General features: G+C 65.6%; 1 protein-coding gene across 4 annotated transcripts in view; it reads right to left on the reverse strand.

Annotated features, from left to right (window-relative positions):
• GPSM1 (G protein signaling modulator 1) overlaps positions 1-15927 on the reverse strand; it is a 34401-nt gene that overhangs the window by 16628 nt on the left and 1846 nt on the right. For all 4 annotated transcript variants that reach the window (XM_046639879.1, XM_046639853.1, XM_046639869.1 and 1 more), the window contains 8 exons: positions 7540-7761; positions 6450-6585; positions 5491-5633; positions 4730-4853; positions 4422-4537; positions 3469-3624; positions 2405-2513; positions 1045-1168 (listed from right to left, as the gene is read on the reverse strand). In XM_046639879.1, coding sequence (XP_046495835.1) covers positions 1045-1168; positions 2405-2513; positions 3469-3624; positions 4422-4537; positions 4730-4853; positions 5491-5633; positions 6450-6585; positions 7540-7760 — 1129 coding nt within the window. In that variant the 5' untranslated portion in view covers position 7761. The remainder of the gene's footprint in view (positions 1-1044; positions 1169-2404; positions 2514-3468; positions 3625-4421; positions 4538-4729; positions 4854-5490; positions 5634-6449; positions 6586-7539; positions 7762-15927) is intronic.

Raw genomic sequence — 15927 nt, forward strand, 5'->3', positions numbered from 1 at the left:
GGCTGGAGCCGGACTCCCTGAAAACTCAGGACCCAAGGGTTGGTGGCCATGTGGGCGGGGAGGGGGTGGCTATGTCTGTGCCCAGAGCCCGCCCCACACCCACCAGCAGCTGCCTCGAGAAGCCAGCTCAGGGTGGCCCCCTGCCTCCCGTATTTATTAATATATTTGCTTTGCAGGGAACATTCTGTCCTTGTGTGCACAGCATCGCTGACCTGTGTTGAGTGACCAGCAGCCTGTGAATGAGGGCATTATAGTGGTCGCAGCTGATCGGAGGACCTTACCTGACTGGCATCCCGTGCACGGCTCCTTCCACCTCTTGGCTGACCAGCCCTCCCTCCTCCCAGCAGCCCCCTCCCACTCCAGTCCTGGAAGCCCAGCCCCCAGCCTGGAGGGGGTCCTCAGCCCTGGAGAAGGGAGCAGCCGGGGAGGGCAGGGAGCAGCCCTTGCCTCCTTTTCCTGCCCCTGCCGGTGATGGTGCCACCAGATGATAAATTCAGGGGCTCAGGGTGGCCACAGGCCCTTGCCGCCCCAGAGACCATCAAGAACTGACTAAATGCCCCAAATCTGGGCCACCCTTTTGGTTATGCTGCCCCCGGCCCCTGAATGCCCATTTCTCTCCTGCCCCTCCAGTCTCCCCTGATCCCTGACTTGCCCCAGGGAAGCAGGGCCCCCCGTCTGTATGCCCAACACCCTGGACACCAAGTCACTCCCCACCCCACTGCAAACTCTGGAGCAGGGCAGAGAAGGGGCTCAGATGCCGACACCCTCCAGGGGCACAGGCTCGCCACCTCCTGAGGGGCCCCTTTCCATCCGGGGGCAGCTCTGTTAGAAAGTCCCCTGTTTAGGGTCAAAGCCCACCTCCTAACCCAAACCCAGAGGCCCCAGTGCTGCCCCGGGGCCCAGCATGAGCCAGCGGCTCCCTCCACCCAAGGCCCCCTCCTGCCACACCCCTGCCCACCAAGGCCCCTGAATCCCAGGTGGAGGTCTGAGCGTGCGGGGAACGGAATGCCCCCTCCACCACCCCCGCTCATCCCGGGAACTCACCCTGGGCCTCGTAGCCAGCCAGGTCAGGCTTCTCCGCGGCCGCCGGGCTGGTCAGCCGGCCCAGCGCCAGCTGCAGCTGTGCCACATTCATGCGGGCCGTGAGCTCCCCGTTGCGGTCCCCGATCTGCAGCCGAGTGGGGCAGGTCAGTGGGCAGGCGGGCCCTGCTGCGGGCTTCCACCACGGGACAGTCACTGACCCCTGGGCCTCCAAGAGAACCAGGCCTCAAAGTGCCCCAGACGCAGAGTCTGGGGGTCTGTCCTTGTGTGGGGGGCTTCACATGCCCCAGGGAGACCCCACACACCCCAAGAATGCTTGGGACCTCGGGCAGCCTGGCCAAGTGCCGTGGGGGACCCTCCTTCTTGGGCGCCCTCCTGGGGGCTGTTGGCCTACTCCTTCCCAGCCCCCGGGGCTTCACAGGCGCCCACCAGGCTCCCAGCTCAGAGCAGGGGCTCAAAGGGAGGACTCCCGTGGCAGAGGCTACGAGCATCGCCAGGAGCAAGCCGGAAGGAGGCCGGCAGAGCAGGACTTCTGCACAGAGCTCAGGGCCACTGCTGCCCCCGAGTGCGCTCAGGGGGACGTGGCGTGGCCCTGCCAGCAGCCCTGGTGCAAGGGCTCTCCAGGCTGGACCTCTCCCGGCCCCAGCTTTCCTGCTCCTCGGCACCTCCACCTGGGCACCTCTGGGCCTTGCCTGCCCACGGACACAGGGCTGCGGTGGGTCCTGGCGGGCCCTGTGGTGGGCTGGAGGGAGGTGGTGTGAACCCGCCTTTGAGCTGCTTCCTGGAGGCGGGTGGGGGCTGAGAAGCAGGTGGGGGGAGGGCAGGAGAGGACAGACCAGGAGCCAGGGAGCCGGAGTCCACCAGTGACGACCATGCAGTGCCCCGGTTAGGGCTGCCCTGACCACAGTGGGAGGATGCTGGGTGGACAGGCCCTCGGAGACCCTGCCCACTTTCCCCAGGAAGGCATCCAGCTGAGGCATCCCAGGGGAGGATCTCCCAGAGGCGCTGTACCTTCGTGCCCCTGGGCTGCCTCTGGCAGGTCATTTCCTCCCTGGGAGTCAGGCACAGGAACCCCATCCAACAGAAGGACCCGGCTGTGGGCCTGCCCAGCAGGGACACTAATGCTCTGGGGGTGGAAAGCAGGTCCCTGCCGCCCCACCCACCCCAGCTATGGCCGACAAGCGGATCTCCAGGTCTCTGAAGGAGGGCCATGGCTGGGCCCCCACGCAGCATGGAGCCCAGAAAGAGCCCAGGGCACACGAAGGCACCTGGCTGGTCTGGAGTGGGCTGGGCAGCACCTGAAGGGCCTCGAGGCCGGCTAAGGCAGTGGTTGGGGGCCAAAGGGAGGGCGAGCCCGGCTCACCTCCTGGGAGATCTCCAGGTGCTTCTTGGCAAATGTCAGGGCCTGCGCTGGGCTCCCCATGGACACGTAGGCATTCCCCAGACTCCAGCATGCCCGGCCTTCGCCCACTCTGCCAGGAAGGGAAACTGAGTCCATGTCTGTGCCCCCTAGGCCTGCCAGCCTGCCCAGAGCCCAGCTGTCCCAAGCCCCCCAGCGTCCAGGTGGTCAGGCCCATCGTGATGGGAGGTGGGAAGGACAGGAGAGGACAGGGCGTGGGCAGCTCGGTGCGCTGGGAGAGGGGTGATGGAGTGGAGTGGCGGGCAGGGTGCTCTGGCTGTCTGTGGGCGTGGTTCCCAGCTTGGCCTCACGTGCCCCCTAGTGGCCGGCGAGGCTCTCACCTGTGGCTCCCTCCACCCTTGGGGGCAGTGACCCCAGTCCCTGGGTCATTAACTTCTCAATTAGGTAAAAATCACGTAACGTAAACTTAACCACTTTAAAGTGCACACTTCAGCGGCACTGCGTACATTTACAATCCGTGACGTCACCACCACCTCGTTCCAGAATGTCTCTATCACCAGAAAGATAGTGTGGACCATACCAAGCCCCCTAGGAGAACACCTTCCAGAAGCTTCTCTCTACCACCCGGAGAAGCCCACGGCCTGGGGCTCTGAGGCCCCTTGCTCCAGCCACTGCCCCCAGACCAGCATGTATGGCTGTGTGTTTACCAGTGTTCCGTCTGTCTGTCTCTCCGTAGAGACTCATGCTCACATAGATACGGAAGTGGCTCAGAGGGGCGATGGAGGGGCGACTGGGGCGCACCCCCCTGACCACTGTGCACTAAGGGTGGCTGCAAGTGGCCGGCCCAGCGTCCACCACGTTTCACCCTGTCCCACTTAGTGAGCCGCGTGGGCCACAGATGGAGGGAGGCTGAGGCCCAGGCAGCCGCCCTGCTCAGGGTCCCCGGTGGTAGGTGGCGGAGCAGGGCCAAGGCCGCGGCAATCAGCTCGCAGTTCAGCCAGCAGGGGCTGTCGGAGCCCTTGGGCCAGGTCTGCCCACGGCCCCCATCCCACGTCCACGCCGCGCACCTGTCAGCCAGCTCCTGCGCGATGAGCAGGTGCCGTAGGTGGTACTCAGCGGCCCGCTCGTAGTCCTGTAGCAGCGTGTAGGTGTTGCCAAGGCTGTAGCAGGCCTGCGCCTCCACTGCCTGGTCCTGGAGCTGCCGCGACAGCTGCAGCGTCTTCCTGCATGGGGACGAGGGTTGGGGGGGTGTCAGCACCCAGGAAGGAGGCTCCCAGTGCCCATCCGGCCCCCTCCAAAGGGCTAGACAGTGGGTGATGGGGAAGCAGCCCACCCACCCAGAGGCCTCCAGCCCAAGATCCCACTGGGGTTTCTCCGGGGCCCGGCCTCGTCCCCAACCTCAGATGGCTGCAGCACCTGACTCTGCTGGAACCAGACAGACAGGACCCCACCAGGCTCTGCCCACCCTGGCCAGTCACTTCACCACCCTGAGCCTCAGCCTCCCCACTGGGGGCTCGGGTCCTGACACAGGGCATTAACGCTGGTGACCTGGTCTCCACCTGGTGGCCATGGCTCTGCTACTCAGGCCAGGAGGCAGATGGCTCAGAGACAGTCTCAGCACAAGTCAGGGACACCGGAGCCCATGGTCCTTACCCTCCCGAGTCCACGCAGGAGTGGTTACACCTGCACCCAGAGCCGTCACGAGCAGCAAACACAACTCTGGATTGCCCCCAGTAACCAGCACCGTAGGCCCTCAGCCAAGGCCAGCTGTGTGCTGCCCACGGCCTCGGCCAGCACTGGCCCAGTGAGGGCATGGCACTTATCCCTGTCCCTGGTGCCCCGACATGGGCTTGTCAGTCTGTCCTTCTGGGGAGGCCCAGAAGCCCACCTGGCCCTGGGGAGGCCGGGAGGTCAGATGCACCCCCACCTCTGGGCGGGCACCTCCTTGGCCTCGTGTCCCGGCGCCCCGCCCGTGCCCTCCTCAGGCCCCCCGCCCTGGCCAGGGCTTGGGGATGCCTACTTGTAGTACTCAGCGGCCACATCGAAGCGCCCCAGGAAGATGTGGGCGTTCCCCAGGTTGCTGTAGGCTCTCCTCTCGGCCGCCTTGTCTCCAAATTCCTTAGCGATGGCCAGGCGCTGAGGACACAGACCCAAGACCCGGGGGGTCACAGAGCAGCCCCAGGACCCGACGTGGACGGCAGGATGGCTGGCCCCATGTCTGTGTCCAGAGGGAGCAGCCCTGGGAGCCCCAGCACCAAACCCAGATGAAGTAGGGAGGCCAGTGGGGTACCCCGACCCCTGCCGCCGCCCGCCCCACTGGCCACTCACCTCCTTGTGGAAGGTCGTGGCCTCCACGAAGCTCCCCAGCAGGTAGTGGGTGTTGCCCAGGTTGCCGTAGGCCCTGCCCTGGGCCGCCCGGTCCCCCAGCTCCTTCACCAGGGACAGGTTCCTCCTGGGGACAGAGCTGTCTGAGCCGTGTTCCTCCCACTGTGAGGGAAGCCTGCCCAAGTGACCCTCCTGCCCAGGAAAGAGGATCTGCCCCTCCCCCAGGGCGTGTCCCTCCGGGGTGTGTCCATTCCTGTGCCCCAGAAAGATGGCGGCTCGGGGTGCAGCCCGCTTGGCTCCGCTGGCACTGGAGCAGGTGTTGTCTGAGCTCCGGGGCTCAGCTTGGGGCTCCCCACCCCCAACTCTGGTTCTCAGGTGCAGCCTCTTCTCCCGGGGAAGGGTTCTCCCACACCCAGAGGCTCGGCCCACCATCCGGCCCTTCTTCCAGCCACTGTTTGCTAAATGCCACATGTGGCTTTGGCTCAGCAGCTCCCCCTTCTCTCCACTGCTGTGGATGAACGAGCGTGGAAACACCGGGGCCTGGCGGAGTCCTCCCAGACCCTGAGGACCAGTGCAGGCAGGGGTGGGCAGGAGGGCCGGCCTGGCTGTCACCATCCAGGAGGTGGTGGGCCCGTGTGGGCGCCCTGTGCTTGGGGCTGCCACCAAGTCCCTGTGCCCGGCAGGCAGCGGCTCCGGAGGTGGGTGTGGAATGATGGACAAACCCTGGCCCTCGGCCCTGCGGGCACCGCGCCCACCCCACTCACTCGTAGAACTCGGAGGCCCTGCGCAGTGTCTCGCGAACATCAGGCGGCAGGTGCCCAGGGTCCTGTGCGGCGTTCCAAGAGAGCTGCTTGCCCTTGGCATGGTACACGTTGCCGATGTTGTAGAGTGCCCTCGCCTCCCCGACCTGCGGGCGGCACCGAGGTGTGGGGGGCGCCTCTGCAGCCACCACCCTCAAGGAGCCCGCCGCCCCAGGCAGCTGGCTGGGGAAGTCACCCGGAGGCATGCATGCACCTGGCCTCATGCCTGCCACCTGGCTCACCGTCCCCACTGTTCCTGGGGCCCCAAAGGCAAGGACCTGGGGGGAAGCTGTTACCAAGGCCAGATGCTGAGGTAGGGGTGGAGCTCCAAGGAGTTGGGGGAGCCCAGCTCTGCCCCTCTCGGCCACCCTCTCTCCCATCGGAGTGGCCAGGCCCCTCTCTGACGCCCAGGGGTAGGGGCTCCTGGCTTAGCTTGGCCACCTCTGGCCGTGACCTGGGACAAGTCACGTCACCTCTCCAGCCTCAGTCTCCTCGTCTGTATCGGTTACAGGGACGCTCAACTCCAGGATTATGGAGATAAGCAGGAAGGTCACACGTCAGCACACGGCCAGAGCCCCTGCTGCCCTGTCTGCTGCTGCTGTTTCATTGACATCTGCCTCTCCAGCGAGGCTTCCTCCCAAAGCCGTGCCCTCTGTCCCCCTCTGGGCCCGGAAGGAGTGACTGGGGGTGCTGGCAGATTCAGGGGAGGTCAGTGAGAGGGGCAGAAGATGGGGGGCTGGGGACTCCAGCTTAGGGAGCCAGAGGCCCCACATTTTGGATGGGGACTATCCTCCCATCTTCCTCTCGTGGGGGGCAGGGTGGGGCTGTGAGTGGGGCATCACCTGCTGGCCCCAATCGCAGACCTGGACAGGGGCCACAGGTCAGGGGCAGGAGAGGCAGGCAGCCAGAGGCCGAGGACCCACCTTGTCCCCCTGCTCCTGGGCGATGTCCAGGTGCCGCTGGCAGCAGACGACAGCCTCGTCAAAGCGGCCCAGGACCTTGAGCGTGTTGCCCAGGTTCCCGCTGGCCTTGGCCTCCCCCATGCGGTCACCGATGGTCCTAGAGAGCAGGCAGGAGTGAGGGGCCGGGCTGAGGGCCAGCTGAGACCCTGAGCCAAGCAGGGAGCCCGGGGGAGGGCAGGTGAGGGCCTTGGAGGACCAGCCCCGGGCTGACCAGGAGCCCGAGGCCACCAGGCTAATGCTGGGCAGGGGTCCATGGTTGGCGGGCGACTCCTGCTGGGCCAGGTCTGGGAGAGGCCTCAGTGCAGCCTGCAGTTGCTGGGGCTCGGGGAGGACCCCGGATGGAGACAGGGAGATTTGGGGGGCCATGCAGTGAGAATTAACTTTACGACCACTCATTTGGTGAATATTTGCCATGTGCCCGCTGGCACCACACACTGGCCGGTGTTGAGGACTCGATGTGGGCTCTCTGGCTGCTGGGGGGGCGGGGGGGGAGGGCCTGTGGGCGGGTTGGTGTGGAGCTGCCAGGAGCCCCACCCCCACCTGGGAGGTCTGGGCTGATGCAGGCCTGAGGAGTGGGGGAGGGGCAGAGGAAGGCAGGAATAGCAAGGGAAGGGTGTCCCGGGGTGAGAACAGCATGGACCAAGGCCTTGAGGCCGGAGGAGAACGGAGACAGTGAGGAACACGGGGGCAGGAAAGAGGTGGTCACCCCCCCAAACACACACAGTCCCAGAGATAAGCACACGCACAGGGGTGGACCGGAAGAGAAACAGACAGAGAATACCGGGCTATGCCACACTCACACCCGTAGAAACATACAGACATGCTCACATGTGTCTCAGCTCAAACAAAGCCCCCTGGGGGCATGTCCAGAGCCCCCGGCCTCCCCCAGGTTAGGGGTGCCCCCTCTGGGTTCCCTTGGACCCTGAGAGCCCCACCACTGTGATCGCATGTGACTGCCACTCCCGAGGGCAGGGCACCCAGATGCCTGACCAGCAGGGGAGGCACAGCCACGCCTGCGCCCTGGCGTGCACGCCTGCGCCCCTCGGCTCACCGGGCCAGCAGCAGGTCGTGCCGGTGGTAGTCCAGTGCCCGGGCGTACTCCTTCAGGTAGAAGTAGGCGTTGCCCAGCTGGCTGTAGATGGCGCTCAGAGTCTTCAGGTCCTCGGTGCCCACCTGCACGGCGGCCTCGAAGAAGGCCACGCCTGCCTTGAAATCCCCGGCCTTGCAGAGACGTTCACCCTCCAGGGCCAGCTCCAGGCACGAGGCCTCCATCCTGGGCACAGACAGGAGGGGTCACAGGCTGCCCCTCACACAGCCAAGCCTGGGGGACCAGTGCCCCTCCACATCATCATTCCAGACCACAGGGACCCTCACACGGCTGTGGCCCAGGCCTATGCCTGACCCTTGCTGCATGCCCTCCTCACCGCCAGGGCTCGGGGCACCCACCGGGAAGAAGGCATGAGTCTGTGACAACAGCAAGACCCTCCGTGCGCAGCGGTTGAGCTCCAAATGCCACTTCCCTTCAGGTCCCAGTAGCCCAGCCAGGGGGCCATGTGCCAAACATCATCCTCCAGAGCGGCCACGGCGGCCTGGGGCCAGCCCTCATCCCCACCGAGGACGACCAAGGCTAAGAGAGGGTTGGCGAGCCAGTCAAGGCTGCACAGACAGGATCTGATCCCAGCCCCGCCCCCATTCCGCATCCTACAAGGGGGCCCCCACCCTCCATGCTCTCAGTGGGGGCTGGGGGCTCAGCCATCATCTGTCCTTGCCTCCTGCCCTCTGAGGGGCGGGGTTGCATCTAGGCCCCTCCCTGCTGGGCCCCCACCCCCAAGAGCTGAGAAGTGCTCCAGTGGCTGCGGGCCAGGAACGGCCTGAGAAGCAGCTGTTCCCACCACGCTGTCTCCCCACGGCGCTGCTGTGGGAGGAAGCGGACAGGACCACGTCCCAGGATGAACCCAACCTCTGGAAAACTGATCCAGCTCCTGCCCTGTGAATCCGGCCAGCTCTGAGGGCCCAGGGCCCTGTGTGACCGCCAACGCCCTCAATGCAGGCTGTGCCAACCCCTCATCCCCACCCTTGGGCAGAGGCTTCAGAGAAGAAGTCCCTCACCCTTGGGCCCTGCACAGCCCCCTGACGTGGAGTCCGGGCCCCCCAGATGCCGCCCTGCGGCCCTGCTCACTGAGCCCTCCACAGCCCCTGGGCCTTGGGCGAGCTGCCCTCAGGATACAGCTGTCTGGGGAGCCAGTGGTACGAGGGTCACTCCGTCAGGCCGGCCCTGGCCCTGGCCCTCCCTGCCGTGGGGCTCTGGGCAGGATGCATCGCCCCTCAGAGCCTCGGCCTCCTTCGTCCTCTGCGGCTGGTCACATGGGTCCCAGGCTCGAGGCCTGGCTGGTGGCCACGGGGCAGGAGGGCGGTCAGCAGGGGACACCCCAAACATGCCATGGGGGCTGTGAGAGGGCCACTAGCTGGAGGGTGCCCCGAGGCGGGAGGGGTGAGGCAGGCAGCAGGGCGCCTAGGGAGAGGCCCCCCGTGGAGGCGGCAGCCAGGCTGGTGACCTCGTACACATAAGTGCCACCTGGAAGGTAGGGACGTGTTCTGCGCAGTCGCAGGCCCGCCCTGACCGTGCTTGTCTCATTTCCACTGCTTTCCGACATTATCAGAGGCCATGGAAAACCTACAGAGAGACAAACAGTCCCCACCAAAATGGCCACGCTGTACCCCAAGGCCCCGGCCCCTTCTCTGCGCCGGAATCATGCAGCGATCAGCAGTTACTGGGGAGAAACCAACATGTTTCCTTAAAAACACACAAAGTCGTCCAGGGCAGCCCTTCTCACGCGCTCTTACCACGCACCGCTTTGACACAAACCACGAAGCCCCCTTCATTCGATCCATCCCCGCCTTACAGGGAAGATGGGCCACGCACGCGCGCCAGCTGGGGTGGGCCTGCTGCACCCCGCCGAGGAGTAAGCACAGAGCTTTCTGCCGGGGAGACCCCCCCTTCACCGTCCCCCTCGCCCAGCCACAGCTCCCCAGCCTCAGGGTCACTCCTCCTGGGGAGAGTGGGCTCCTCCCTTCCCTGGAGGACGCAGGGCCTGGGCTTCGGGACCCCGCCACCTCCCTGACTCCCCAGATCCGAGCAGAGCCCTTGTGGCCTCTCAGGGAGCCAGGGGTTCAGGGATGCAGCCTTGAGACCAGGATGCCAGACCCTTGGGCCTCCCGCCTGCCCCCGCACGCCAGAGCCTCTTGCCCGCTCACAAGGTGCCCGCTCCTTGGCAGTGGCCTCGCCAAGCGCTCTGGAAAGCACCATCCCACACCACGTCACAGGAGCCCACGGGCAGCCCTACTCCCACAGCCAGTGCCACGCACAGGCTCCTAATTAAGACCTGCGTGTCCCTGACCAGCCGTTCACCAAGCCGTCGGACACAGAGAACCCTCTCCTCCCAGGAAACTTTGGAGGAGAGGGGACTTGGGGTGTGAAATGTGGGTGTTTTCGGAGCCAAGCACACCCTGCTGGCTCTGGCAGATCTGATTACGGGGGTGGCCTCCCCCCACCTTGTCTCCCCACACACAGTCAAGGCATCAGTGGCTCAGAGCAAAGGAGGCTTCTGGCTTGGGACAGGCCTGAGGTCAGAAGTCAAAGGGGGCGGGGGACACACTGATACACGCCGGGGCCTCTGGTACAGTCATACTGAACCAAGGATTGAGGGGATCTAAGACGGGCCCTGCCCATGTGGGCAGGCCACCTGGAGAGGCACCAGAACCAGAAGCTCCCCCGATCCCAAGATCGTCCAGCTGCACCTTGACCTCCAGCCTAGCGCCCATCCCCTGGCCGGTCGTGCCCCTCCGTCCCCCCAGGTGCCCCCCCGGCGCGTGCCACACCTCCTCCTCTGCAGGTTGCGCATCTTCTGCACGTAGAGCCACAGCTCCAGACCCACGGGCAGCAGCAGTGGGCGGGGGCGCGGGGCGCCATACACCACTTTGCACACAGCCTTCTCTGCCAAGCTCAGGGCCACAGGCTGGCCCTCTGTGGTGGAGGCCAGCATCGCGGAGCTCCGGGCTTCCCTCCTGGCTGACCCTCGCCTCACCTTGGCTGTTGGTCCAGGGAGGCGCACTGGCCCCAGCGGTCCCCTGCCTCTCCCCTCCCCAGAGTGGTGGGCTGGAAGCTCTGGCGGTCTCAGCTCCAGGACAGCCCAGGCCCTTGGGCAGGTCGTCTGGGGCCTCCCAGGGCCTGAGGAGGATCAAGGGATCAAGGGCAGCTCAGAGCCGGGGATCAGGCCCGTCAGCAGGAGGGCAGGGCTGGGTAGACAGTGGGAGGCGGGCGGGGGAGCCCAGAGGGAAGCCTCATCCGCATGATCCCTTTGGGGGCTGGCACACGTAAGGGTGCAGAGGCCGTGCCCTCCCTCCGGCTCGCCACCCCGCTCCTGAGCAAACCTTTACCCCCCTCTGAACCTGTGGCCAGTTCTGGGCCAGAGCCCAGTCCCTACCAGCAGTGCTGGGCACTAGTAGGTGCCAGGTCAACATCTATGAATGGATAAAGGAAGGACAGGGCTCCGAGTGTGACGGCCGCCACCCCACTGGGAGCAGGCACAGCAAGGTCTGCCCTCGGCCCTGCCCCTGACCTCCTGGAGGCTACGTTTCTGGTCTGCCCCACCCCCACTGCCAGCCAGACTGTGTCCTCCCAGGACACGGCAGCCTGGCCTGGCACGGACACATGGTGCCTGGCACACAGCAAGGTCAGCAGATACACAGCACGGAGCCCGGATCATCCTGTTAGTCCTCTCGACCCTCTGGGGGGCTGGGTGGCTTACTTGAACCTGAGTGTTAGAGTGAGCGCCAGGTCCCAGGTCTAACCCGGGGTTGGGGCCACAAGAGGTCTGGGGTGTGGCGGGGGTGGGGGTTTGGGAGGAACAGATACCACCCCACAGCTCCTTTCCTGAAACTTCGCAGGCCCCTGGCCACCTTCTCAGGGCAGCTCCCAGCTCCTCCAGCCACCCATGGCCAGTGAGCAGGGCGGGTGGTGCGACCCTCCTCCGGCTAAGGAAGGAGCCCTCTGGAGTGGTGGGGGTCAGGCCAATGTCCAGCCACAGAGAAGGGGCCCCGGGGGCTCAGAGCAGCCTTGGCCCCTGGTCCCGGCCCAACAGGGCAGAGCAGTGGGGGGAGTCTGTGGCCTCTCCCACCAGCCCACCCCAAGGTGCTGCCCCACCCCAGGAGCCCCAGGACCCCAGGAGCCCCTCACAGAGGCTCTTTCTGCCCATTCGTGGGCAGCCCCTCTTGCCAGGCTGCACAGTGGGGACCCTGGGATGGAGACGGGGGTGTAGCTCTGGGGTGAGAGGGAACTAGAGAGCCAGGGTGGGCCCTGCTCCCCAAGACCATTGTAGGGTCTGAGCAGAGGCAGGAGTCAAGGATAAGCTGGAGGGTGTGGGCAAAGGCTGCCCAGGATGCAGGACCCCAAGGCCGGCCTCAGCCCACGAGGCCCTGCAGGCACTGCTGGCTCTGGTAGGGGCTGAGTGGGCAGATGCAGAGGTGGGAGGACTGGGTACAGCCTCCCAAGGGTGTTCAGGCTGCGGTGCTCTCCTCCCTGCCCTGAGGCCTCTGTCTGGTGCCACGTGTCCACCCCCAGGAGAGCTCAGCAGAGGGGAGTAGGGCAGGGCCTGGACGTCCTCTTCCTCACCCACCTCCTGTCAACAAGCTGACCCCCAAACTCTGCACCCTCACATCAACCCTGGGGCCCACTTTTGCACACCTGAACTGCAGGCCACCCTCTCATATCCTCTGTGAAACCCTGCCCAGCCTGGTGGGCCCACTTACTTGCTCAGTGAAGAAGATTCTGGAACCTCTGTCCCCCCACACCACCTCTCCAGGCCTGTGGGTATTTGCCCTGTCACCTAGCAAGGCGCCTGTGTACCACAGGGATGTACTGGGGCCGTAGCCACCCTGGCCACCCACTCCAGCATCAGTCTGCTGAGCCAGCCTTCCTGCCCACTGCCCACACACACGCCCTGCAGGACCGCCTGGGGCCTGCAGAAGGCTTGTCCAACCCGAGGGCAACCAAGAGCCCCACTCTCAGGGCACGAGACTGGGGCTCCCTGGGGCTCGGGGCCGGGCTGGCTAGGGCTCTCAGGCCCCTGGGGCTGTGGTCTTGGCTCTCCCCCACCAGCCTCACCACCCAGACCCTGGGAGGGGGCAGCCTTCCCACCTGGGATTTGCCACCTGGGTTTAATAGACGCTTAATCTTTAATTTATAGTCCTTCCTCTTGAGGACAGAGCCAGGCCACCACCTCAGGGACCAGCTTGCCCAGCCCCAGCCAGGGCCACGTCCACCTGTGCCAGTCCACTCTCTAACACCATGACTGCCCAGCTCATCTCTCCTTGCAAGGGGCTGACCAGGGCCGGCTTTCCCAGTGGCCAGACCACAGTGGCCAGGAGGCAGGGCACTGTCTGCCAAGCTCCCGCTGCCCGCCCGCTGGCTCACCAGTTAATGAAGCGGTTATCAACTCCCCAGTGGCCAGCCTTGCAGCTCTGGCCGCCACGTCATGCCCACACCCCTCCAGCCTGGCCTTGGTGCCCGAGTCAGCATCCAGGGAGAAGCCATAAGCCCCACTTCAACCAGCGTGTCCCGCTCTCTCACCCCTGCCCCCACTGGCGCCCCCATCAGGCTCCTGCCCCCAGCTATCAGCCCCACCAGACTCCATGGCGTCCTCTGGTGATGACCACCGAGGTTAGTCTCCAAGCCAGGCCCCCAGCTCCCACCATACACGGCTCACTGGGGGCTGTGTCACCCTCAGCCCCATTCTCTGCTGAACACCATCTTCACCGTCCTCCCTCTGGGCCCCGGGCAGATGCTCCAGGGCCCCTGCTCACCCCCTGCCCTGCCACCCTCAAAGCGAAACCACACTGACTCCCCTTCAGTAGGGGGGATCGAGGGGCAGCACGGGGCGGCAGCAGGGCAGGAGCCGGAATCCCTGGAGAGGAGGAGCCTCTGGGAGTGTCACCAGCCTGGGAAAGCGCCTGAGGGTTGTGCATCCACGAAGCCCTGGGGCCAGGCCATTATTCCCAAGGCCCTGCCAGGACTAGTATCCGGGCAGGGACCTGGGGAGGGAACCGACTAGAGATGGGCAGATGACATGGCCATGCGGGGTGGGGGCACACCCACACTTGGGTTGCCTCTGTCCGGGTGCCTGCTACTTGGGGCGCACCTCTAACGTACCCGACACTCACCTTCCCGGTCCCAGGCAGGAGCACTCAGCTGCTGGCCTGAAGGGGGCCACAGGGCCGGGAGAGGACCACCCATGGCTTCTCGGCCACCTGCCCATCCCCCCTGGGGCCCATGAGCCCCTCCCTCCCAAACCTCTGCTCTGGGCAAGCAGGCCCAGGCACAGTGGACCAGGGTTCTGAGCGCTAACCACTCACCTGCTTCTGCATCCCTGACTGTCCCCACCTAGGGCCCCATCTGGGGACTTGGTGGGCTTACAGGCACACTCACGCTCAGGCCATGCTCAATGTGTGCTCCCAGCCCAGTCCCCCAGGACCCCGTTGTATAAGAGCTGAACTTGTCTCTCCAGCAGGAATGTTGGTGTGGGAAGGGGAGCCTCTGGATGGGGGGAGGGCAGAGGAGACCTGGCTTGGTCCCAGGGAGCCCCCCCACACACGGAGGTTCCCTCTAAACAGCCAGACCAACGGGATCTGGTCGACCTGGCGTCCACATGCCGGCTGCCAGGCCGCCGGTGGCCACGCAGCCTTCAGGGGGGCAGGCGACCTTTTGCCGTCTTCCTCCCAGCCCTGAGCGCCTGGCCTGAGGCTGCTGGATCTGCGGAAGCAGTCCCTCCTCTCAAGCCCCACAGCCCACACCTGTCCAGAAAGCCCCCGGCACGTCTCCCTGACTCCCACCCCTTCCTGCCAGCCTCTGAGAGCCAGCTCTGACCAGGAACTGCCCTGCCCACACCTGGCCAGGGCTACATGGTCAGGTCCAAACTCCCCACAGGCCTCCTCCCAGACCCTACAGCCACGCATCCAAATCTGTGCTTTGCTCGCCCCTTCGAGCTCATTAGGGGTCTCAGCTTGCAAGGATGCCAGGCTGGATGCGTGGCCTCTCCCAGCATCCTCTCTGAGCCTTGGTTCCCCCAGGCCAGGATCCTATCTGGTGTGTCCCCGCTGGGCTCCGACACCAGCCCACACCCAAGGCTCCCAGGTCAAGCCCGTGGAGTGACTAGCACGATGTGGACCCCGTGCTCGGCTGTGCAGGGTCTCCCAGAGCTAAAGACTGGACCCTCTTCCACCCACAGCTCCCCTCCACCCACAAACACACACACACAGCCAGTTGCTGCCAGATCAACTCCTATCGTTCTTTGGGACAAAGCACCCCCTCTGCATCCAACCGACGATCCTGGGGCAGATGCCGCCCTGTATGGCTCTCCATCCCCACGGGGCCGTGGAGGGGATCCGAGGGCAGGCCTCCAGGGCTAGCTGCCAGCAAACCCACCCGCATACCCCTCCCCCTGCATGGGGCCCAGGAGCCAGGCTGAGGGCTCAGCGCTTGATCCCCGAGACCACACAATGGGGGCTGTGTCTCTGGCCAGCAGCACAGACCAGACTGGGGTGGGAGGGGCAGCAAGGCCTCCTTCAACCCGCCACCCGGGCCCCATTCTGCACATCGGGGAGCACCTGGCAGAGGTTTGCTGCCGATGGACGGCCCCGTGGGGGTGGGGAAATCCTCGAGGGCCAGGCTACTCCCCTTGAAGACTCAGCAGCCGGGAGGCGCCAGGTCTTAGGGACGGCCAGGGGGCGCCGGGATGATGACAGCCCTCCAAGTCAGGGGCCTGTCAGCCCATTGCGGGAGCCAGGCCTGCCTCTGGGAGCTGCTGCCAGTAAGTGGCCCCTGCCCAGCACTCATGCCTGCTCCACTCTGCTGGACCCCCGCAGGCGTTGGCTGGGCCCAGGCCTCCTCCGAGGGCCTTGTGCCCGCCTGGGCTGGGCCCAGGGCAGCACCTTGTGGAACACCCTTGACAGGCCTGGAGTCACCAAGCAGGCACGCAGCCCTGGGCAGGGCCACCCTGTCACCCCTGACAGGCATGGGGCACAGAGCCCAGATGGTTGGCATCACCCATGAATCTGCGCAGAGGCAGGTGCCTTTTCAGGCAGGCACATACCCACCTGGCTGGCTGGCTCTCCAGCCCCAACCCTGTGGCCAGCAGTCTGCTGGACCCCAGGCACACAGGGGCCCGTCGGGGGCAGGGCCCCACCTGTGACACAACCTGGTCTCTTCAACTGTCCTGCCCTCTGAGTACCGGGCCATGGCAGTGGGGAGGTGGTGCCAGGCTTGGGAGGGAAGCTCCTGGCAGCCCCCTCCACATACCTGCTGTGCCAGGCAGCCCAGCTGCCAGGAGAGCAAGGCTGGAGAAGCTGTCAGTCTCCACCTCCTGCCCCCCGGGCACTGGGGGTG

Source organism: Equus quagga, chromosome 1 (assembly GCF_021613505.1).
Source record: "Equus quagga isolate Etosha38 chromosome 1, UCLA_HA_Equagga_1.0, whole genome shotgun sequence".
NCBI lineage: Eukaryota > Metazoa > Chordata > Mammalia > Perissodactyla > Equidae > Equus > Equus quagga.